A 25,617-nucleotide genomic window follows, 5' to 3' on the forward strand; every position below is an offset into this window, starting at 1 on the left:
AAAAATTTATTACCTTACGTTCGAGAAATTTATTATGCATTGTTTTTACTACTTTTGCACGTTTGTTGATAAGATTTTATTTTTCAGGAAAAAAATATAATTTTTGCTTCTAGGAAAAGTTATAAAAATTCAGCAGATTTTTTAAATTCTTCTCCAAGAGATTTGGGAATATCAGCTAAGGATTAATTAATTTTGATGACTATTCTTCTTCCTATGATCATAGTTTAGATAAATCGTTTTATCACTTTCAGCTAAAGTGAAATTATAAAGATCTATAATAAATTTAATTGTTAATATTTTAGAGAATTATCCTGGTGTTTTGGGAATAGTTGCAGATGCTGTTAAACCTACTGGACCCGATAAATTTTTTGATGATTTCATAGAAACTTCTCCTGATGTTTCTGGAAGTTTAGCGAATTTAGAGAATTTTGTTGATGCTCCTAATACTTTTGCTGATTCTATAGAAACATCTTCTGGTGCTTTAGAAACACTTAAGGATTCAGTTAGAGCTAAGATCCATTTTAGTCTTTCAATGAAGCTTTAGAATTTTTTTTTTGTTATTTCTGGAGGATTTGCGGATTTAGAGTATGTTTTTGATGCACATGATACTTTTGCAGATTCCTTAAAAAATCTTCTTTTGGTCCTTTAGGAACACTTGCAGATTTTGTTAAAGGTACAGATTTGATATTGCTTCTAATTGTTTTGAAGATTCTATAGAAACTTTTCCTGGTGCTTTAGAAGTACTTTCGGGTGCGTTTCAAGTTGAATGTTCTTTTAAATCTTTTACTGATTTTTTAGAAATTCTTCCTGGTGCTTTAGAAACACTCAAGGATGCAGCAAAATTTGGAGGTTCTTCTAAATCTGTTGCTAATTCTTTAAGAATTTATCCTGAACCTGATGAATCTTTTGATGATTTTATAGAAATTTCTTCTGGTGCTTTAGAATTATTTTCAATGAATGTTAACTGTACTGTACCTGCTAAATCTTTTATACTGGTTTTTCAGAAACTTTTCCTGAAGCTTTAGGAACACTTGCGGATAATGATGTAGCTAAAGATTCTTCTAAATTTTTTGCTGCTTTCTAAGAATCTTTTCTTGGTACTACTGTACCTGCCAAATCTTTTTCTGATTTTTCAGAAACCTTTCCTGTTGTTTTAGTAACATTTGCGGATGATGTTGTAGTTGAACATCTATCTAAACTTTTTGTTGCTTAGTTATAAACATTTTATGATGCTTTACAATCTATAGATCCATCTAAATTAGTTGCTTCTCCCTTAGAAATAGTTTTTGGGGCTTTGGAAACATTTGCGGATAATTTAGTAGCCTAGGATCTTTTTAAATCTCTTGCTGATTTTTCAGAAACCTATCCTAGTGTTTTAGGAACATTCACTGATTATGTTTTAATTATGAGTCCTTCTAGAAATATTTGCAGATTATGTAGCTAAAGAATCTTTTGCTGATTCCTCAAAAATTTTTCCTGATGCTTTAGAAACATTTGCTAATCATATTATATTTGAAGATTCTTCTGAATTTTTAACAGCATCATTAGAAACTTCTGTTTATTTAAGTGCATTTATGGATGATGTTGTAGTGAAAGATTCTTCTAAATCTTATCAAGTAAATTTCAAATAAAAATTACCGTAAAAGGACATTAAGGAAGAGGAGGGAATTAGTCAACATCTTTTGGTAAAAGGAATCTTAACAAGGTCATCTTATTTAATAACAATATTTATTCCTTTAATAACATATTACATAACACAAATAATAAATACATTTTTACCTAATTTTACAAGTAAAGGAAAATGTCACCCTGTCTCAATTTTTTTTCTCTAAAAATAGAAAAGCTTTTTACCATTTTTTCCCTGAAAATAGTTTCCTAAAATGCCTTTCTAAAAATTCATTGTAAGGGATTACTTTATCTTTAACAAAATTTCCACTAATGTCAATTGTTTTTTTTATCTAGTCGACATATAATTTAACATTCGACGATTCAAATATTGTATTCAAACTCTCTACAATGTTTACCATTCTTTCCTCGGTTGGTACTTCCTCATCATGCATTTTAACAACCAGAACATCCCTACCATCAATAACATCCACACCAACCTTATCGACAATAAATCGCGAAGTTGGCGGAACAAGATATAAATTTCTACTTATAATCTCATCGATATTCGCAATTCCCGCTTGATTTTTAAGTTCCAATTGATACAATACCGGATTATTTACTTTAATTTTTGAATTAGTTAAAAAACTCTCCCTCTCATTGTTTAGATTCGATGAGAATTCTTTAACTCTACCATACTGTAGTATTTTTCCCTTTTTGAATGACTGAACAATCATGTAATTATCATCTGTAAAACTACGAAGACGATAAAGTTTTATTGCATTTCCAATTGATTCGCCATCACATTGTCTTAGAGCCAATCTGTAAGTTGATGCTAATAATCGCCTTTCGGTAAATTTATCAACTATTAAACTCTTCTCTAGAAAGGAATACAAAATATAGTAGTCTTCAAACCGTATCGTATTACGAATATTTGCTAATGTATTATAATAATGGAAGACGGATAAAACATTTTGTTTATAGATTCCCTGGAATAGATTTTTAATTTTCATTATAGCATCATCACCATGAGAAATTTTTTCCAATTTTGTTTGGAACAGTATATCATCAATGTGGGGACCTCGATTAATTTTGTACTTCTGATAAATTTCAGGAATAATCAGATTCTCGTGTATGTCCGTGACTAGTTTCTCGTACGTAGGCACCGGACTCGTACTCGCTTGTAATTTTAGAATATAATCCTGGAATTTATACTTTACTATAGAGAGCTTACAAAGTGGGGTGTTTGATGATAATAATTCCGCTGCATCATCGATTGCTTTAAGACGATTCGTCTGGGTGAAATCCAAGCGCATTAGCTTTTTCAATTCCTTCATTTGAATTCTTCTCCAAGTTTCCATGGTGAGAGGATTTTTGTCCATTTCTAAAATTATAACGTTCTTAGTTTCGGGGTAGATGATGTTAGTAACTGTGAATTGCACATCCGGATAGATGACGTAAAGATTACGGAAGTTGTCATTAAAATTATTGAGATCAATAATTCCGTACTGTTGATCAACTTTTAGACGATAGTAGACAATTGTGTCAAATGAAAGTGTTCGGGGTTTTGGTTTAACGGAACCGATTATGTCACTGGTTACGAGTTGGATATCATTGAAGTAGAATTGTTTTCCTTGGAGTTTTTTTAAGTATCGGATAATGTGACGTTCGCTGATTATTTCCATGTGCCAGAGATCGATTGTTGATTTTAGGGGTACTTCGGATAGTTGGACGTGGGCGATATCGTCACAAGCGAGTTGGAGTTCTCTGAATAATTGTTTTTTTAGTCGTATTGTAGGGAGACCGTAGTCACGGAATTCGGTTAGCAATTGTACGTAGAAGTCGTATCTTTCGGGACCGATTTTCGACAAGTAGTCGACCCTCAATACGGATGATGGTGCTTGAAAGGAAATTGGTGTCACGGAACTGAAATAATTAAATCTGTTGGGAATTAATACGTTCTCCTGTTCGTTAGTAAAGTAATTTGCAGCATTGTCCCGGTTCCTAAATGGAATAGTGTCTAATGGTCCTGTGTTTTCAACTGTTCTCCATTCTTGCTCGATTAGTAGATTTGTTATCGATTTCTGAAGTGGGCGAGATTCTGAAGTTTCGAGTGGACTAAGCATCACGTATTCGTTGTCGTCTTGCAGTAAACCATTGCTTTGGACTCGAAATTCCTCATCGGTGATTTGACCACTTTCGGGAATGTACTTTCGGTAACGGAGTCCCTCACTGGTTTTTTGGGGTACTACGGGAATTTGTTCCAAACGCCCCTCGATGGTCCTCAATTCGGCGACTCTACCAAAAGATCTGATGCAAGTTGGTCCGAAGAAATAGCTGCCCCCGGGATAAAAGTACAATAAAACCTGGTAGACTTCCTCCCTTTCTATAATTCGCGGTACCAAGCCGGTATCATCAGGATTCGGTGTTTTCAAATTCCTCTGTAGTGTTTCCAATAATTCGTCTAATTGTTCATGTAAATTTGCTATTTCGACAGCTCGCCTAGGAGTATTACGGAATTTCAGGATAGCTTTGGTCAACATTTGTAAACTGAACCTTGTGAATTGGTACGTTAGTTCAAAACCTGGATCCACTGATTTTAAAATCGCTAGAGTAAAGTCCTTTATAAAACTGTTGGTGAATATTTCATTAATTAAGGTTTTCATGACGGATCTTGAAAGTATGGCAAAAGCTTCTGGTAAACTGTTACTGGCCCGAAGTTTTGACAGTGCTTTCGACACGATTTGTAGTTCACTCAATTCGGTAATTATCGAATTCTTAAATATCGTTACATACTTGCCAGCAAATGTTCCCAATGGTATGAGACTTATAACATCTAGGGAACAACTCCAAACGGCATTTCCAGTCTCACCATGTTGAATACTTTCCACACAGCTGTAAAACGGTATCAACATTTTGAGAAAATTGAAAAATTTCTCCACACCCGTTGGCTTATGGTAATGATTATAGATCTCCCGTAAAAATCTTTTTGTCTTCATTTCGGCGACTCGTTCAACAAATGCACTTGCACCCTCATTCTTTCTTTTCAGCACATCAAAAAATTGTGCCGTTTCAACTTTCAGTGCACTGTTAACACCCAATTGTAGATAAAATTTTCTTTCCTCCAGTGATCGTTTAAGTAGAACTAAAGAACTATTCTCCTGCTTCAATGCATAAAATTCCGTCAAATCATTTTTGATGACAGCAAACAGTAAATAAATATCCTCGTTCATTTTTTGCGCTACTCTAGAACACAAATTACAACGTTGTGGATAATCAGCAGGACGTGCTAATTTAACAACAACATCCTCTGAATTCATCACATCCATAAGTTTCGAATTTATTAAAATACGTTCCAATGATAACTTTTCAATCTGATTATAAACATTCCCAGCCTCATGGAATTGTTGACGATAAACTTCTTCCAATTCCGGTAGATTATCGCACTTATTAAAAAATATTAATTTCGTTAACCAATGATAGCAAGTCTTATAGATTGCAACGTGTATCATTGAAATTTCACCAAAATTACGATATCGACAATTTTTAAGTAGTAATTCAAAAGCGATATATGTACGACTGTTCAATTTCTTCATTTCATTCTCTAATTTGCTATACAATGTCTGTTTGAAATTATCATCAATTACTTTTAATACTGAATTATTAATGTGAAGGAAAAATGTATGATAAATTTCTTTTAATAATGTATCATCTATCATTTGATAATTAAATGTCTCTTTTTCTTTATAGGCATAGAAAAATAGTGCCGGTGCATAGAATAAGTCTTGAATTAAATTTGTTTCATTTATTTCTATTGAATTAAAAATCATTTCACGTACAATTGTTACATAGGTGTCGAATGAAAAATGATTCACATTGACAGTTATTGAACGAACTACTTTTAAACCAATCATTGCGTATAAATAATTAACGTCCATTATACTTATGTCTTGTTGTGGTTGGGGAAAAATAGGCCAAATATAATCGTAGAATATTTTTTTAATTGATAATTCGGTTAAATGATCCTTCACAAAATCCGATGAACAATAATTTTTATATGTGTAATTTTTCGAAAGATGTTCGAAAATTGTTTCCTTGAGTGAATAATAGGTTACGTTATCCGCTCGACTTATTATAGCGGCCAAATAGTTGTGAATGTCTCCATAGTGAGAAAATAGAATTAAACTAATGATTCGCTGATAAGTTTCATTCACATATTTCATGTCAAGTATTTCATTTTCGCCACCACCGTAGAGATCCGTTCCTCTTAATAAAATTCGAAGGAGTTCATGTTTTGTTACAGATTCATTTTCTGACTGGTCAATATACTTAAAGAATGTATTGATAATTGTAATTGTTTGATTTTCTTTCTCAAGGGGAATGAGATTTTTATTGTAGAAATAAATACCAAGTGTTGTTATGTACTGACAAACGGAAAGAAATTGAAAATTTGATGAATATTGGTAGGAATGTAAACTTGACATTTTCATTTTTTTGATGATAGTTTGAAATTACTGTTTCCTTAAATTCTGCAAATATACCTGGGGAAAAAAGAATTTTTTATAATTACCATCTTTATTTTCATCTTCGATTCTAACTTCCTTTTTTGAAAATAACTTTGCAATAACTTTACAATAACTTTGGAAAAAGGAAATAAATTAGAAAAATGATGCCAAGATGGTTTTGGTAAGTCGACAAACTGCAATACCGACGGTTGGAAAAGAATCCTGTCGGTAAAAGGAGGTCGCTATTACGAATACAAAAGTAAGAGAAATGTGAAAACGTTTAAAAATAAAAAAACATAATTACCATATATACTGTCTCTTTTTCGATTTAGAATTTCAGATGGAAACCATGAAATTATTTTACATTACAATATATCCATTTTTTGTAAAGAACTATTTTAGTAGCACTATGACAAATGTTTTTAAACTATAAAAGAATAATGTAGATGTACTATTCAGTTCTTGTTAAAAAACGTTCTTTTAATTGTACTTTATACTCTTTGTATATTCAAATGTTCACGCGCTGATAAATTTTTGATGTTTATTTTTTGTATTGATATACATATAATTAAAATACATTTAACAAACACACGTGAAATTAATACTTTCTATTATGTTGAAATGAAAATATTTTAATAAAACCTTCCGAACTTGATAAATTATTAATTTAAATTATAATAATTGAAAACGGAATTGTTTTAGCAAAAAGGGGGAACTATCGACTTGGAAATTAAATAATATATAATATTTTTCTTTGCCACGTGGAATATTTTTCTTCTATTGAAATATCAATATTTAGTTTGTGCAAACATTGTGTTAATTAATTATTTTGTGAATTTTTTATGAAATAGATAGTTTTAATTAAATATGTATGGAACTTAATTTATTCTAATGAAGTGTGAAAATTGTTAATTTTTCAGTAAACTAAAATATCATTTTTATTGAAGTTTGTAAGAAAGGCAACATTTTGAAACAGTAAAATTATTCGTGCACAAGAATGGAAACCTTGAAGAAAATGTTGATAAGAAACTATACAATGGGAAACAATATTTAACGAGTTATAAAAAAACGGTGGTGAAATAATTTTTTTAAATAAATTTTGTCCTTCTAATTTTTTCCTTTACATTTGAGCAAATTTTTTATTTATTTAGAGATTAACTATTTTATCTTTTGATTATTATCTTGAAATGTTAAATATTTATTTAAATATAATCTGCATAATTAAATATCTGGATGAATCTTAGATCACTAAAAACCACTTCTGTCTTTGACTGGACTTTTTAGTCTAAGATCTGGTATTAGAAATTTATACCCTAATCTGTTATTCGATAATGATAAGTATTATATGCTAATAGATAATATGTGATACATCCTGATGCTTCTAATACTTTTGCAGATTCTTCAGATATTTCTCCTGATACTTTAAGAAGATTTTCGGATTTAGTGATTGTCGTTGATGCTCCTTTTTTTTAATTGGGCAACACATAAAACCAATTTTTTGTGTCCCAATTTCTCCAGCCTATTCGCCTCTTCCAGGTTGCTGACTACAACCGCGAGCTTCATCCTTCGGTGGTTGGGTCCTAAGACCGTCACTCTCCTGCTTCCTGGCTTTCCTATCGCTTCCGACAATACTTGTTGTACCTCGGATTCTTGGGTAAGGCAATCCAAATCACGGATTTCGAGTGTAACTCTTCGATCCAACGACTGCACCTTACCCATGCTTTCAACCGCTTTGGTGATCTCAGCAGTGAAAGCGTCCTTGTCGGAGCCTCCTCTGATCTTAATCAGTAGGTCTCCATTCTTTTTCTTTTTGCTTTTACTATTCTCGTATGGCAGTCGTCCGGGTTGAGCTCTTTGCGAAGTTTACCCAGAACGTCTGCATACGTTAATCCTTGACCGACTCGGATTAGAACTGCGGATCTTTTTGACCTCATTCTTTCCAATTGAGGAATCTTTGGATCTGGTACTTCCTTTTCCATAGGAGGAGCTTCCTCCTTTTTCCTCTTATCGGTTTAGGTTCTAGTCTCCTCTGGACTGTCACCCTCTCGCTTCCGTTTCTGAGCATCTCTTATGACGCTTTTGAGATTACGCCTATAGGAACGCTCTCTCTTTTCCTTACGGTCCTTGTGGTTACACTCCGCACCGCTGAGAACAAATGCTAAATCGAAGTCCGACTCATCGGCCGCGACATGCTTTACTTTTGCCTCTTTCAACAGGACTTCGATGGCTCTGAGGCTATCTTTTACCGTCCTATTGACGTTTTTCTGAATGTCACCATCATCTTTGCGACTTTCAACTCCATTTTGTCAAGGCAAGTCGCCTCCTCCTTTCTGAGCCGCGAGCATATCTCACGATTCTCTTCTATCGCCTCGTCGTCTACTTCTGAGTAGGTAGCGCTATGTACGGTCTTTCCGCTACTGCAGCTTGACACACTCAGAAGGCTCGACGCGCTTCCTTTTCTCATTTTTTTCTCCTTCCACGATGTTCTGTGGATTTAATCTTTCCACGATCACCCGTGGCACTGCAAGAAATTGTGCGCCCCCAAAATCCGCGCGCACTTGAGCATTAGTCCTGGGACCGATGGTGAGATTTCCCGTTTCCGGCCTGCTCACATGGGGTTCTTTCTTTGAATTTTGTGAATCCATTCTTTCTTGCTGTTTGGTTGCCCTTTAGTGAAAAGCCCCGTCACCACGCCAAGGTCTACCGAACATATCCATGATGCCAGTCGTGTCTGGCAGCGGGACCACTTCTCCCAGCACATCAAAGAAATCAATGATGTTTGGCTCCTAATATTTTTGTTAATTTTTTCAGAAACCTCCCCTGGTGCTTTAGAAGCATTTGCGGATTAACTACGTAAAGATGGTTTTACAATTTTTTTGTTTCTTTAAAAATATCTTCTGGTTCATTAAAAACATTTACTGATGATGCTGCAGCTATAAAGATTCTTCTAAATTTTTTTATGATTCCATGGAAACTTTTCCTGGGGGTTGATATTTTATATATTCTTGTGGATCTAGTGGAATCTGTTCTTATTGGTTAAATTAATTCTAAATTTAATAATGTAAAAGTTTTAAAGCAGTAAAACTTACACGTGCAGAATACAGATACCGTGAAAAAATTTTGATAAGTATAGAAAGCGAAATAATATTTAACTATATTTCTGTTAACGCTTTAAATAATATTTTAGAAACTTCTAGATTCTTAAGAATATTTGCGGATTATGATGTAGCTTAAGATTGTTATACATTTTTTGCTGCTTCCTTGGAAACATTTTTTGATGATTTAAAAATATTAGCGGATAATGTTGTAGCCTATTAGATCCTTCTAAATTTTTTGCTGACTCTTTAGAAATTTTTTCTGGTGGTTTAGGAACATTTGCGGTCATAGATGTTTTAGGAAGACTTCCGGATTATCATCTTCATCAACTTCATCATCTTATGAAATTTATGAATTAAAAGTTTTAAAGCAGTAAAACGACTTGTTCACAAAAACCTTGAAATAATTTTGATAAGACAACTCTGAAACAGTTATTTCCAACAGCTGGTCGTAAAAAATATTCGCGAAATCGATTTTTTTAACAAAAACTTATGCACCGACTATAAATATCAGCTGAAGTTTCAATGCTTCGCTAGCATGTCGTGTCCACTTATTCAGTTTCTGTGTCACGCCTGATGAAAATAGTACAAGTGTAAGTGAAAAAACTCCAATAATTCTGTGTACCTTATTTTAAAAAGAAACTTATGTACAATAAATATTTAATCTTTTCAGGTGAACTAAAAACCTGAAGAATTCAGCAACAATCTTTAAAGGCGCGGAGACAAAATCCTCTCACAATATGGAGAATTCAATTTTCCTTCAGGTTCCACTAGACTTTCAGTTTCTCTCTGTGTGTCACTACATTATCAATTTGGGAATTATTTTTAACCAGGAAAATTTAATTACAATCGATGAAAGCAATCAGACGATCATTATACTGAATACATTGTTCAATTATCTCCACAGGTCAGAAAATGAATCAGAAACGAAATTTCAACTGCTACACAAAATGTTGAAGGGAACGGATTTATACGGTGGTGGTGATGATGAGCAACTTGACAACAAATACGTGAGTGAAACCTATCAATACATCATTGGTACTACACTCTTTGCTCACTACGGAAATATTAATGAATATTTAGCTCGAGTAATTAGGCAGGCCGACAACATAGCCTATTCGGAATTTAAGGAAAACGTGTTTAACCACTTTTCCCAAAGTTACCAAATTCGGGATTATTGTTCAAAAGATGGCAAAACAAATACAAAACTCACCGATTTAGCAATGAGGAAAGTTTTCAACGATTATATTTGGCAAATATTTCCCGAACCAGAATCAAAAGAAATGAGTATATTGGACGTTGATTATATATATGCAATGATTGGTTTAAAAATTGTCCGTTCAACACCAGGTGATGTTCCATTATGTGAATTTAAAAATTGTCTAATAATTGCCCAAGAGCTTGATTTTCAAGAGGATGACAATGAAACTACTTATAATATGTTTTTAACTTTATTCTCAACATCCGCACTATTTTATTATGCCCATAATGAAAAATCACAGTTTGATAATCTTTCCAAACTAGATGATAAATTCTGGAATGAAGCATATCAGAAATTCTTTTTATATTTTCATTCTTCAGTTAATAATTTTGTGCAAGAAATTATTGATAATAATCTTTATGATAAACTTCTGACTGAAAGGGAATTGTTAAAAAATCGTACAGTTATTGCTAAAGAAATATTAACCAATCATTGTGGATTTAAGCCTGATGACAATGATGTGGCATTATTTAAGACACTACCCCATTGGATGGTGAAAACTACATTTACTTCATGTAAAGATCTTCCAAGTTTGACCGATTATTATAAAGCTCAATTCAAGTATGTAAGGTTGATTTATATGCAAATTGAAAGCAATACATTAAGACAGGTTATAGTCGATAGTGGCTTAATTGATAAAATGACTTTAGGCGCCGTTGTAAAAATTGTAAGAGTTCCTGAATCTTTTTATTTTAATAATTTTTCTACACCGGTAAATCTAATAAACACGAAGAATGACATTTATATGATATTCGTCATTATAACAAATAAGAAGAAAGAATATTATGCCTTGAAACAGAAGGATAATACTTTGACTTTGTTGACAAACAGTGCTGATGAAAGAGGCTTTTCTAAAGCAGTTGTTAATGATCCGTCTCTCAAAATAGAAAGAATTTCTTTTACCGAAGAAACTCTTAAAAATGTCTATGAAGATTACACTTCATTTATTTTAAGAGTTGCGGATATGAAGGCAAAAGACATGGTGAACAGCCTATTCACGTACTATAATGATCAAACTACAGGAGAGGAAATTTTCGGTTATTTAAAATTATTCATTCCATTTTACACCTGCGTTGAAGATATAATAGACTATAAAGTTGTCGAAGCAATTATAGGCTGCTCTATTGATGTTGTAAGTCTTATTCCAGGTGTTGGTTATTCAACAAAATTTGCAAATGGCGTAAGGGCTAGTTTATTAAAAATTGCAACAAAAAGCTCTGCTAGAATTGCTACCCTTGGAATTAAGAAAGTTCTAAAACTGGGTTTAATACAATTAACAAAAATATCAGTAACAACTGTCGCAAAACAAATTATCAACAAGAAATTTTTAAAGAAAGTCACATTCTTCTTTCTTCGACAAATAGATCCTGGATTTGAACTTTGTTTCCGCTTAGGTCAACAAGGCTATAAGACACTACACAGAACGTATAAGTTGATGTATAGGAGATTTAAGAAATTTTCATTAAACAAAAATCTTCTGCAAGTATTGGAAACAATGACGACGAATTTGAATAAAATGGTAAAAACTTCTGATATTGGAGGTTTAGCGAAAAAGGTTATTACTAAAAAAGGTGATAATTATCAAGTGATACGGTACTATTACCCAGGTGGGAAAAATCATATTGGACCGAAATGTGTCGAAGCTTTTGGAGAGATAGCGGAACTTAGAACGATTAGAGGAAGAAAGGGTAAATCTTACGTCAAGCGGATAAAAACCGAGGATCGAAAACCTTACTATCGAGAATTTGATATGGATACGAGACAAGTTAATATGGAAATATTGGAAATGGGTGTAGATGGTACTCTACATACAGTAAAGGCTGGCAAGAAGGGTAAGGGATATTATGTAAAGGTTGAAATAATTAAAGTACCGGAATAAGACGATAGCTCATCTTCTAATTTATTGAACGAATGAGTCAATTACAAAAAATACTGCTGTAATGATGAAATAAATACAATTTAATCACTAATCGTTTGATTAATTACCCTTAGGAACAAAAATTTACAAAATGTTTTAATCTATATAACCAAAAGTCCAGAAAACTGGCAGAAGTTAATCCTTAAATTTAGTTAAAGATGCGTTTAGTAATTTACGGATTTAATAAGTGTCGTTGATACTCCTAATATTTTTGCAGATTCTTCAGAAACTTCTGTTAGTGTTTAGGAAGATTTGCGGATTTATTGAACGTCGTTGATACTCCTAATACTTTTCCAGGTCTTTTTTAGAAACTTCTTCTGGTGTTTTAGAAAGATTCGTGGATTTAGTGAATATCGTTGATGCTCGTAATATTTTTCTATATTTTTTAGAAGCTTCGCTTTGTGCTTTAGGAACAATTGCGGATGCACTCAGTTGACGTTAACAGTTCTTATAAATCTTTCGATATAATTGTTTTTAGAAGCTTCTCCTGCTGTTATAGAAACAATTGTGGATGCAGAAAAAACTGTTGATTCCGTTTTATCTTTTGTATATTCTTTAGAAACTTTTTCTAGTGTTTACGAGGATTTGCGCAGTTAGTGAATATTGTTGATGCTCCTAATACAGAGTTTTTGAAGAATCTAGAAAACTAGATTCTTCAAAAACTCTGCCTGGTACTTTAGGAATATTTATGAATAATGGTAAAGCTTAGTATTTATTTAAATTTTTTCTTGATTTCCTAGGCACTTCTTCTGTCAGCTATGAAACATTTTCGATTGTTGTTAAAGTTGTTGTTTCTCCTGTATTTTTAGTAGATTGTTTAGAAGCATCTTCTACTATTTAAAAACTGACTCGTTAGATATTTTTTCTGATGTTTAGAAATATTTTTAATTCAATTAATAAATTGAATTGTTTAAAATTTTTTGCTGATTCCTTTAAAACTTCCCCCAGATATACAGGAACACTTGAAAATGTTTGTTCTAGCTAATGTCAGTTCTACATCTATTGACAATTCTTTGTAAGATGTCGTCCATATACCACATGAACACTTTTGGGGGGAGGGGGGTTTAAAGAAGTTTGAAAATGTCCACGATCCCATGTAATTTTGTGTCCACAAGGAGGGAAGCGATCGTTCAAAATATTTTGTTGCCTCCATAAAAATTTCTCTTGCTGGTTATTATTTTAGGTATTCTTGACTATCCATTTAAATCTATTATTATCATTACCATCAACATCATCATCTTAGGAATATTATAAATTTAAAGTTTTGAAGCAGTAAATCCACATGTTCACAAAATCCTTGAAATAATTTCGATAAGACAACACTAAAAAAGCTATTTCCAACAACTGGTCGTAAAAAAATATTCGCGAAATAGTTTTTTTTACCAAAAAGTTAAGCGACAACTATAAACACCAGATTAAGTTTCAGTGCTTCTCTTCCATATCGTTTTCATTTTTCCAGTTGTTGTGTCACGCCTGATGAAGTTAGTACAAGTGTAAGTAAAAAAAACTCCAATAATTCAGTGTACCTTATTTAAAAAAGAAACTTATGTACAATAAATATTTAATCTTTTCAGGTGAACTAAAACAATTAAGAATTCTGCAGAAATCTTTAAAGGCGCGGAAAGAAAATCCTCTTACAATATGAAGAATTCCATTTTCCTTCAGGTTCCAGTAGACTTTCAGTTTCTATCTGTGTGTCATTACATTATCAATTTGGGAATTATTTTTAACCAGGAAAATTTAATAACACATGGTGAACGAAATCAGACGATCATTATACTGAATACATTGTTCAATTATCTCCACAGTTCGGAAAATGAATCGGACACGAAATTTGAACTGCTACACAAAATGCTGAAGGGAACGGATATCTATGGTGGTGGTGATTATCAAAAACTTGACATGAAATACGTTAATGAAACCTATCAATACATCATTGGTACTACACTCTTTGCTCACTACGGTAACATTAACGAATATTTAGCTCGAGTAATTCGACAATCTGACGACATAACGTACTCAATATTTAAGGAAATCGTGTGGTACCACTTTTCCCAAAATTATCAAATTCGGGATTATTGTACAAAAGATGGCGAAACAAAAGTAAAACTCACCGATTTAGCAATGAGGAAAGTTTTCGATGATTTTATTTGGCAAATATTTCCTGAACCAGGATCAAAAGAAATGAGTATATTGGACGTTGATTATATATATGCAATGATTGGTTTAAAAATTGTCCGTTCAATGCCAGGTGATGTACCATTATGTGAATTTAAAAATTGTCTAATAATTGCCCAAGAGCTTGATTATTCAGAAGACAACAATGAAACAACTTATAAGATGTTTTTAACTTTATTCTCAACATCAGCACTATTTTATTATGCCTATAATGAAAAATCACAGTTTGATAGTCAAATTTCCAAACTAGATAATAAATTCTGGAATGAATCATATCAGAAATTCTTTTTATATTTTCATTCTTCAGTTAATAATTTTGTGCAAAAAATTATTGATAATAATCTTTATGATGAACTTCGAACTGAAAGAGATTTATTGCAGAGTCGTACAACTATTGCCAAAGATATATTAATCAATCATTGTAAATTTTATCCTGAAGACTTTGATATTTCATTGTTTAAGACACTGCCCTGTTGGGTGGCGAATGCCACATTTACTTCATGTAATGATCTTCCATGTTTGACAGATTATTATCAAGGTCAATTTAAATATGTAAGGGAGATTTATAGGCAAATTGAGAGCAATACAATAAGACAGGTTTTAGTCGACAGTGGATTAATTGAAAGAATGAGTTTAGATGCCGTTGTAAAAATTGCAAAGGTTCCTCACTATTCTCAACATTGTAGTATGTGTCCAAGATGGCCAAGAAAAACGAATATGGATATTTATTTGATATTCGCTATTGTGAAAAATAAGGAAGAAGAATTTTATGCCTTTAGACAGAAGAATAATACTTTGACTTTGATGATAAACAGTGCCGATGGAGAAGAATTTTCTAAAATAATCGCTAATGATTCGTCGTTAAGAATGGAAATTTCTCCATTCGCAAAGGCTCTTAAATATGTCAATGAGGATTACACTTCATTTATTTCAAGAATTGCGGACATGAAAACGAACAACTTCGTGAACAGCCTAATGACGTACTACAATGATCCAACTACTGGTGAGCAAATTTTCAGTTATTTAAAATTATTCATTCCATTTTACACCTGCGTTGAAGATATAATAGACAATAATATTGGCGAAGCAACATTAGGCTGTTCTCTGGATGTTATAAGTCTTATTCCAGTTACTGGTTTTTCATCGAAATTTGCAAATGCCCTAAGTGGTAGTCTGTTGAGAGCTGTAACCGAAAGGACTGTAAAAGTTGCCACCCTTGGAGTAAAGGAAGTTCTAAAATTGGGTTTATTACAATTATCAAAAATAACAGTAACAACTGTCGCAAAACAAATTATCAACACGGATTTTTTAAAGAAAGTCACATTCTTCTTTCTTCGACAAATTGATCCTGGATTTGAACTTTGTTACCGGTTAGGTAAACAAGGCTATATGACACTACACAGTACATATCAGTTGATGTATAAGAGATTTAAAAAATTTTCATTAAACAGAAATCTGCTGCAAGTATTGGAAACAATGACGACGAATTTGGACAAAATGGTAAAAACTTCTGATATTGGAGGATTAGCGAAAACGGTTATTACTAAAAAAAGTGAGAATTATCAAATGATACGATACTATTACCCAGGTGGGAATAATTATATTGGACCAAAATGTGTCGAAGCTTTTGGAGAAATTGTGGAAATTAGAACGATTAGAGGAAGAGAGGGAAAATCTTACGTTAAGCGGATAAAGACGGAGGAGCAAAAACCTTACTTTCGTGAATTTGATATGAATACGGGACATGTTAATAAGGAAACACTGGAAATGGGTGTAGATGGAATTCTACAGATTGTAAAGGCTGACAAGAAGGCTAAGGGATATTATGTAAAGGTTGAAATAATTAAAGTACCGAAGTAAGACGATTGCTCTTCTTTTAATTTATTGAACGAATGAGTCAATTAGAAAAATTACTGCTGTAATGATAAAATAAAAAGAATTTTGTCACTAATCGTTTGTTTAATTACCCTAAGGAATAAAACTTAACAACATTTTTTGATCAATAATCATACCCTTAGAATTGACAGAAGTTAAGACTTAAATTTAGTTAAAGATGCTTTTAGTAATGTATTAGAAACATTTCCTAAATCAGTTATAGCTGCAAAATCCTTTAGGTGTTTCAGTGGCTATTTACATATTGCTTCTGGATTTTTGGGAGATTTACGGATGTAATAAGGATCGCTGATGCTCCTAATACTTTTGATGATTCTTCAGAAACTTCTGTCGTTGATATTCCTTATACTTTTTAAGTTTTTTTAGGCACTTCTTATGATGTTTTTGGAAGATTAGTGAATTTAGTGAATATCGTTGATGCTCATAATATTTTTCTATATTCTTTAGAAGAAAAAGCTGTAGATTCCGTTACATCTTTTATAGATTCTTTTGAAACTTTTGCTAGTGTTTTCGAGGATTACTTAGCAAGTGTTACTGGTTGTTTAGAATCATTTGCGGTTGTTAATAAATTCAGTTTACATCCTGTATCTTTAGTACATTCTTTAGAAACATATTCTAATATTTTAAAAATAGTTGTGGATTATCTTGTAGCTAAAGATGATTCTAAATTTATTTATGATTCCTTAGAAACTTTTCTTGAAGCCATAGGAACACAAGGGTATGTGTTTAAATTTAGTATACCTTCTACATTTTTTAATTATGACTTAGAAGCATCTCTTATGCTTTCAAAAACATTTGGAAAAGGGAAAGACTTTTTATGATTTATAAAATATTATATAAAATATTTATAATATATTTCTTCAAGCCAAGTGGACTATTTTATTGCAATTGAAATATCAATATTTAGTTAATATTTAGACAAATATTGTATTATTTAATAATTATTTGATTTGTTTAAAGAAGTAGATATTTTATTTAATTATGTATATAATTCAACATTAATTGGTAATAAAGTATAAAAATTATTCATTTTACAGTAATTTTAAATACCATATTCTTATTAAATTTGTAAGAAATTCGAAATTTTAAAACAGTAAAATTATTTTTGCATAAGAACAGAAACCTTGAAGACAGATTGATAAGGAAGCGAACATTTAAAGAATGGGAAACGACATTTAACGGGTTATAAAAGAACAATAATAAAATTATTTTGTAAAATAATTTTTTTCTAATTTTTTTCTTTTACTGAGCAAATCTGTCATTTCATTTAAAGAATAATCTGATCTTGATTATTATCTTGCAATTTTAAATATATAAATAAATATGGAGATTTAGTTAAATTTGGTATTTCAGTTAATGCTTCTTTAACAGCAACAAATATTTCAGGCTATAAATCTCTTCGAAACTCTTTTTCGCTTTTTGCCTTTGACTGGACTTTTATTTTCCTATCGAATTACTGTAAGGCTGTAAACATTGTAAGGCAAAATCTTTGGGATTTCGTTTGTACGACCTGTGCCATTACCAATCTTCCTTGATTGGTCTATCTGTTGTTAGGTGCATTTTTTATCAGTTACGACTAGTTTCTGAAGAGTTTTAAACTTGTCTTTGATAGCCCTATTCACATTTTTTGTATGTCACAAGATTTAATCATTTTTATGATTTCTTGTCCTATCTTTAAAAGACCAAAACCTCGTGGTAGTTTAGGAACATTTGCGGATTTAGTGATTGTAATAAACGCTACTAATACTTTTCCAGATTTTTTGAAATTATTATGGTGCTCTAGGAAGATTCGCGTATTAATGAATGTTTTAAGAAGATTTGCTGATGTAATTAAAGAAACTGTTCCCATAGGGCCTTTCAATGGCTCTTTACAAATTGCTCCTGATAATTTAGGACGAACTGTATATTTACTATATGTCCTTGATGCTCCTAATACTTTTGAAGATTTTTTTCTTCTGGTGCTTTACAAACACTTGTAGATGCAGTTAATGTTAAAAGGCCTTCAGAAATTAAAAGAAACATTTTTTGATTCCTTAGAATCATCTCTTTAGTTCTTTAAAAACATGTTCTGATTATGCTGCAACTCTAAAGATTCTTCTAAATTTTTTTTATTTCATTCAAACTTTTCCAGAGGGGGATGGGTTCACATTTTATGTAACCTTGTGGATCTAGTTGGTTTTATTATAATTAGTGAAATTAATTTTAAATTGAATAATGTTAAAGTTTTAAAGCAGTAAAATTGCACGTGCACAATACAGATACCAAGAAAAAATGTTGATAAGGAAACCTAGAAAGCGAAATAATATTTAACGATATTTTTATTCATGCTTTGTCTAATAATTTAGAAACCTCTAGTTTCTAAGAAAAATTTGGGTTTGATGATGTAGCTTGAGATTCTTCTAAATTTTTTGCTGCTTTTGAAACAACAGCGGATAATTTTGTCTGTTAAGATCTTTTTAAATCTTTCGCTGACTCGTTAGAAATTTTTTCTGATGTTTTAGAAACATTTGTGGACATTCTTACAGCTTAAAGATTGTTTAAAATTTTTTTGATGTTTCCTATGAAACTTCTCCTATCTATGCAGAAACATTTGAAAATGTTGTTCTAGCTAATGTCAGTCCTACATCTATTGACAATTCTTTGTAAACTTCTGATAACTTGGGTACATTCACGGATAGTTTTTTATCTAAAGATCTTTTGAAATCTTTTTCTGATTTCCGTTAAATGTTTAGCTTAATTTCTAAAATTTTACGCGATTGTTGTTAAAGTTGTTGTTTCTCCTGTATCTTTAGTAGATTCTTTAGAAACATCTAATATTTTAATAAAAGTTGCGGATTTAGTTGTAACAATCAATTTTAAATTAATATTTAATTTACTTTTTAATATTTACGCAAATATTGTATGATTTCATTATTATTTTAATTGTTTGAGGAAGTAGATATTTTAATTAATTATGTATGGAATTCAACTTTTTGTAATGAAGTATGAAAATTATTAATTTTACAATAAAATAAAATACTATGTTTTTTAAAGTTTTTAAGAAAGACAACATTTTGAAGCAGTAAAATTACTTTTGCACAAGAACAGAAACCTTGAAAACAGATTGATAAGAAATTATGGAATGGGAAACAATATTTAACGAGTTATAAAACAGCAGTAGCAAAATAATTTTTTTAAATAATTTTGGTTTAAATTATTTTTATTTACCTTTAAGCAAATTTGTCATTTTATTTAGAGAATCATCTGATCTTCTGATTTCCATCTTGGAATTTTAAATACTTTTTAAATATATTAATAAATATAGAGATTTAGCAAAATTTGGTAGTGGTGTTAATGCTTCCCAAACAGCGACAGATATTTTATGATATAAATCTCTTCGAAACTCTTTTTTGCTTTTGGTCTTTTATTGTACTTTTATTTTCCTATGAATACTGTCAAGCTGTAAACTTTGTAGGGAAAAATCTCTGGGATTTTTTTTATACGACTTATGCCATTACTAATCTTCCTTGATTACTCTATCTGCTGCTAAAAGCATTTTTTAGCAGTTACGATTAGTTCCTTAAGGGTTTGATACCCGTCATTGTTCGTTCTATTTACATTTTCGCGGATGTCAAAAGAATTACAAATGCGTTTCAGAAAGAACTTTAAAATGTTCTTCAGAAACATGTTCTGATTATGCTGCAACTGTAAAGATTCTTTAAAATTTTTTTTGATTTCATACAAACTTCTCCTGGAATGGTTGGTATTTTAGGCATTCTTGTAGATCTAAATGAATTTATTATGTATAATTAGTGAAATTAATTTTGAATTGAATAATGCTAAAGTTTTAAAGCAGTAAAACTACACGTACACGATAGAGATACAAAGAAAAATTTTGATAAAGAAACCTAGAAAGCGAAATAATATTTAGCGATGTTTTTAATTTTTAAAGATGTTTAACTTTTTTGGATTGTTCTAATATAGTAAAAGATGTTATTTGTTTTTTAAAAAATCAATCCACATTTATTCAAACAATTATTTATGTCAAATGTGAAGCTTTTCGTCCATCGACGATGGACCTCTTCAGACAATTTATGTGGAAACTGCAAATTATTATTATTTAACATAAGTTAACGGTTCATAAAAACAAAAACAATACTGTTATTATATTCCATTATAGTAACATTATGTACATAACCTCAACTTACCAATGTGGATACCTTTCATCACATATATAATTCTAATAAAATTTTACAAAACAATCATCATATAAAAAGTCCGTTTTTTGCATCCAAAACGTTGAGATCTTTGAAAGGGTCATATTGGCGGGTATTTTGTCCCTTTAAGGTTCTGAACAGGGAACAACACGTGTCTTGATATGACAGATATGTATATCGGTTAGTAAGTAGAGGAGAGAAAAATCTGAATTTGATACATTTAAAAGGTTCAGTTCATAACTATATTCATAAATGGTAAAAAAGAAAACCACTATATCAATCAAATTTAAAATGAAAAACAACTTTATTTTTAAAACATTAAAATTTGATAAAGTGAAATGAAAATAATAAAAATTAATTCAAAAAACTTTGAAAAAAAAAATTTAAACTTATTCTTATTAAAAACAAAAAAAGAAAAACAAACTGATAACTTCCTATGTCGTTATATAGAAAGTTTTTAATAAATTAATTAGTATTTATAATAAGTGTATGGTATATCTGATTTAAGGAAGTTAAATCAGTTTTTTTATTGATAGAATTACTAGGTATTTCTGAAGATATGGAACATTTTTCTAAATCGTTGATGGACGAAAAGCTTCACATTTGACATAAATAATCGTTTGAATAAATTTGGATTGATTTTTTAAAAAACAAATAACATCTTTTACTAACGATATTTTTATTAATGTTTGGACTAATAATACAGAAACCTCTAGTGTTTTAGGAAAATTTGTGTTTGATGATGTAGCTTGAGATTCATCTAAATATTTTTCTGCATCCTTAAAAACATTTTTTGTTGCTTTAGAAACAATCTATAATTTTGTTGACTAAGATCCTTTTAAATCCTTTGCTGAATCGTTAGAAATTTCTTCTGATGGTTCAGAAACATTTGCAGATACCCTTATATCTAACGATTGTTTCGAATTTTTTTCTGATTTCATTGAAGCCTCTTCTGGTTATGCAGGAACATTTGAAAATATGGCTATAGCTAATGTCATTTACTACATCTATGGCTAATTCTTTGTAAACTTCTGATAATTTGGGTACATTTACGGACGGTTTTTTAATAAAAAAAAGATAATAATAAAAAAAAGATCGTAAAAGATAAAGATCTAAAGATAAAGATACTTCCAAATCTTTTCTTGATTTCCGGTAAATGTTTAGCTTAATCTCTAAAAATTTATCAAGACTTTTAAAATTTTTTTGAAAATATATCTAAAACTGACGACGACTTTGAATCTTTTGATGATTCCTTAAAAAATTGCTTTTAGTGTTTTATGAAGATTTGCAGATTTAGTGAAAATTTCTGATGCTTCTAATATTTTCATTGATTTATTTAAAAACTTTTCCTGGTACTTTAGGAACACTTGTGGGTTGCAGTTGAAGATCCTTCTAAATTTTTTGCTGATTGTTTAAAAATCTATCTTGGTGATGCAGCAAAGTTTGCTGATGCAGTTAAGTAGGCTACAGATTAATTTGTGTTTTTAAATGTCTCTTTAGATATTTCTCCTGGTTTTTGGCAATATTTGCGGATCCATTTAAATCTATTAATGTCATTATCATTACCATAATAATCATCATCTTATGAATTTAGTAAATTAAAAATTTTAAAGCAGTAAATCGACTTGTTCGCAAAAACCTTGAAATAATTGCGATAAGACAACATTAAAAAAACTAATTTTAACAGTTGGTCGTAAAAAATATTTGCAAAATAGTTTTTTTACTAAAAAGTTATGAAACGACTATAAATATAAGATTAAGATTCAATGCTTCGCTTCCATATCGTTTTCATTTGTCCAGTTGTTGTGTCACGCCTGATGAAATTAGTACAAGTGTAAGTAAAAAAACTCCTTCAATTCGGAGTACCTTATTTTAAAAAGAAACTTATTCACAATATCTAATCTTTTTAGGTGAACTAAAAAAAGAATTCTACAGAAATCTTTAAAGGCGCGGAGAGAAAATCCTCTCACAATATGGAGAATTCAATTTTCCTTCAGGTTCCAGTAGACTTTCAGTTTCTCTCAGTCTGTCACTATATTATCAACTTGGGGATCATTTTTAACCAGGAAAATTTAATTACAATCGATGAAAGCAATCAGACGATCATTATACTAAATAAATTGTTCGATTATCTCGACAGTTCGGAAAATGAATCAGACACGAAATTTCAACTGCTACACAAAATGTTGAAGGGAACGGATTTATACGGTGGTGGTGATTATCAAGAACTAGACATGAAATACGTTAATGAAACCTATCAATACCTCATTGGTACTACACTCTTTGCTCACTACGGTAACATTAACGAATATTTAGCTCGAGTAATTCGACAATCTGACGACATAACATATTCGGTATTTAAGGAAAACGTGTTTAACCACTTTTCCCAAAATTACCAAATTCGGGATTATTGTTCAAAAGATGGCAAAACGAATACAAAACTCACTGATTTTGCAATGGAAAAAATTTTCAACGATTATATTTGGCAAATATTTCCCGAACCACAATCAACAGAAATGAGTATAATGGACGTTGACTATATATATGCAATGATTGGTTTAAAAATTGTCCGTTCAACACCAGGTGATGTACCATTATGTGATTTTAAAAATTGTCTAATAATTGCCCAAGAGCTTGATTATCAACAAGTTGACGATGAACCAACTTATAAGATGTTTTTATCTTTATTTTCAATACCCGCACTATTTTATTATGCCTATAATGAAAAATCGCAGTTTGATAATCAAATTTCCAAATTAGATGATAAATTCTGGAATGAAGCATATCAGAAATTCTTTTCATATTTTCATTCTTCAGTTAATAATATTGTGCAAGAAATTATTGATAATAATCTTTATGATAAACTTCGAACTGAAAGGGAATTGTTAAAGAGCCGTACAGTTATTGCCACTGAAATATTAAACAATCATTGTAAATTTCCATATGGTAATTATGTTTCTGACGATGATGTGTCATCATTTAAGACACAGCCTCATTGGTTGGCAAAAATTACATTTGCTTCATGTGATGATCTTCCAAGTTTGAACGATTATTATGGAGCTCAATTTAAGTATGTAAGGGAGACTTATAATAAAATTGAAAGGAATACATTAAGACAGGTTTTAGTCGATAGTGGCTTAATTGAAAAAATTACTTTTGACGCCGTTGTGAAAATTGCGAACGTTCCTCCCTATCCACAACGTTGTAATATGTGTTCACCAAAGCCAAGAATACCGAATATTGACATCTATTTGATTTTTGCTATTATAAAAAATGGGGAGAATGAATTTTATGCCTTTACACAGGAGAACAATATTTTGACTTTGATTATAAACAGTGGCGATGAGCAATCATTTTCGAAAGCAATCGTTAATGATTCATCGGTTAGAATGGAAATTTTTACACACGCAATGATTTTGAAAAGAATCAATGAAGATTACACTTCATTTATTTCAAGAGTTGCGGATATGAAGACGAAAAAGTACGTAAACAGCCTAATGACGTACTACAATGATCCAACTACTGGTGAGAAAATTTTTGGTTACTTAAAATTGCTCATTCCATTTTACACCTGCATTGAAGATATAATAGACAATAATATTGTCGAAGCAACATTAGGCTGTTCTCTGGATGTTATAAGTCTTATTCCACTTACTGGTTATTCATCTAAATTTGCAAATGTCCTTAGTGGTAGTCTATTAAGAGCTGTATCCGAAAATTCCGTAAAAATTGCCACCCTAGGATTAAAGGAAGGTCTCAAATTGGGTTTATTACAATTATCAAAAATAACAGTAACAACTGTCGCAAAGCAAATTATCAACACGAATTTTTTAAAGAAAGTCGCATTCTTCTTTCTTCGACAAATTGATCCTGGATTTGAACTTTGTTTCCGTTTAGGTAAACTTGGCTATAAGACACTACACAGTACATATCAGTTGATGTATAAGAGATTTAAAAAATTTTCATTAAACAAAAATCTTCTGCAAGTATTGAAAACAATGACGACGAATTTGGAAAAAATGGTAGTAACGTCTGATTTAGGAGGATTAGCGAGAAAGGTTCTTACTAAAAAAAGTGGGAATCATCAAATGATACGATACTATTACCCAGGTGGGAATAATTATATTGGACCAAAATGTGCCGAAGCTTTTGGAGAAATAGTGGAAATTAGAACGATTAGAGGAAGAGAGGGAAAATCTTACGTTAAGCGGATAAAGACGGAGGAGCAAAAACCTTACTTTCGTGAATTTGATATGAATACGGGACATGTTAATAAGGAAACACTGGAAATGGGTGTAGATGGTATTCTACAGATTGTAAAGGCTGACAAAAAGAATAAGCAATATTATGTAAAAGTTGAAATAATTAAAGTACCAAAGTAAAACGATTGCTCTTCTTTCAATTTATTGAACGAATGAGTCAATTATAAAAAATATTGTTGTAATGATGAAATAAAAATGCTTGATCACTAATCGTTTCTTTAATTACCTTAAGGGAAAAAAATTTACTTAACGCTTTGAACTAAAATCACAACCTTAAGTTAGTTTTTTCAATGGTTGAGTTTTAGGCTGGTTGTTTACACTATTGAGATATAATGTATTGTATTCTTGGGGATTTCCATGTCACTCGAACTATTGTCACCCTCAGAACAAATTTTTATTAGAATTCTCGAAACTTTTATTATAACTTAGATTTATTTCTAAATTAATTCTTCTTGAAAATTTAACAAGTTGTACTTATTTATTAATTTTTTTGTTTATACACCTGTCTTCAGCCTTACATACTTGGCTATACAAGTGTCTCTTTACAAATTTCGCTCTTATAATATTTCTATAATTATTTCTTATACTAAATTTTGCGCCTACAGAGAGACTTGAAAATTAGGAGTACTCGCATTTGCCTGGACCACCCGTCTAACGCGTTTTCTCGACAGTGGAGAGGGGAAATAAGTTGTACACTCAATAAC

The 25,617-nt window shown here is 31.0% G+C and overlaps 4 protein-coding genes across 4 annotated transcripts; 3 read left to right on the forward strand and 1 right to left on the reverse strand.

The window, feature by feature from the left end:
- Positions 1–1,681: 1,681 nt before the first annotated feature.
- Positions 1,682–6,659, reverse strand: LOC122512855. Its single transcript, XM_043628952.1, has 2 exons — positions 6,415–6,659; positions 1,682–6,146 (listed from the first exon to the last, which is right to left on the reverse strand). Exon 2 carries the CDS (start codon positions 6,093–6,095, stop codon positions 1,959–1,961), a length of 4,137 nt encoding a protein of 1,378 aa, XP_043484887.1. The 5' UTR covers positions 6,096–6,146; positions 6,415–6,659; the 3' UTR covers positions 1,682–1,958.
- A 2,980-nt stretch (positions 6,660–9,639) lies between these two features.
- LOC122512856 lies at positions 9,640–12,436 on the forward strand. Its single transcript, XM_043628954.1, has 2 exons — positions 9,640–9,798; positions 9,879–12,436. Exon 2 carries the CDS (start codon positions 9,946–9,948, stop codon positions 12,343–12,345), a length of 2,400 nt encoding a protein of 799 aa, XP_043484889.1. The 5' UTR covers positions 9,640–9,798; positions 9,879–9,945; the 3' UTR covers positions 12,346–12,436.
- Positions 12,437–13,761: 1,325 nt separating this feature from the next.
- Positions 13,762–16,505, forward strand: LOC122512873. The gene is made up of 2 exons (XM_043628983.1): positions 13,762–13,877; positions 13,959–16,505. Exon 2 carries the CDS (start codon positions 14,026–14,028, stop codon positions 16,420–16,422), a length of 2,397 nt encoding a protein of 798 aa, XP_043484918.1. The 5' UTR covers positions 13,762–13,877; positions 13,959–14,025; the 3' UTR covers positions 16,423–16,505.
- A 5,872-nt stretch (positions 16,506–22,377) lies between these two features.
- LOC122512870 lies at positions 22,378–25,123 on the forward strand. Its single transcript, XM_043628980.1, has 2 exons — positions 22,378–22,485; positions 22,562–25,123. Exon 2 carries the CDS (start codon positions 22,625–22,627, stop codon positions 25,031–25,033), a length of 2,409 nt encoding a protein of 802 aa, XP_043484915.1. The 5' UTR covers positions 22,378–22,485; positions 22,562–22,624; the 3' UTR covers positions 25,034–25,123.
- The last annotated feature ends 494 nt before the right edge of the window (positions 25,124–25,617 follow it).

The sequence above is a fragment of the Leptopilina heterotoma genome, unplaced genomic scaffold, assembly GCF_015476425.1.
Source record: "Leptopilina heterotoma isolate Lh14 unplaced genomic scaffold, ASM1547642v1 Lhet_129, whole genome shotgun sequence".
Taxonomy (NCBI): Eukaryota; Metazoa; Arthropoda; class Insecta; order Hymenoptera; family Figitidae; genus Leptopilina; species Leptopilina heterotoma.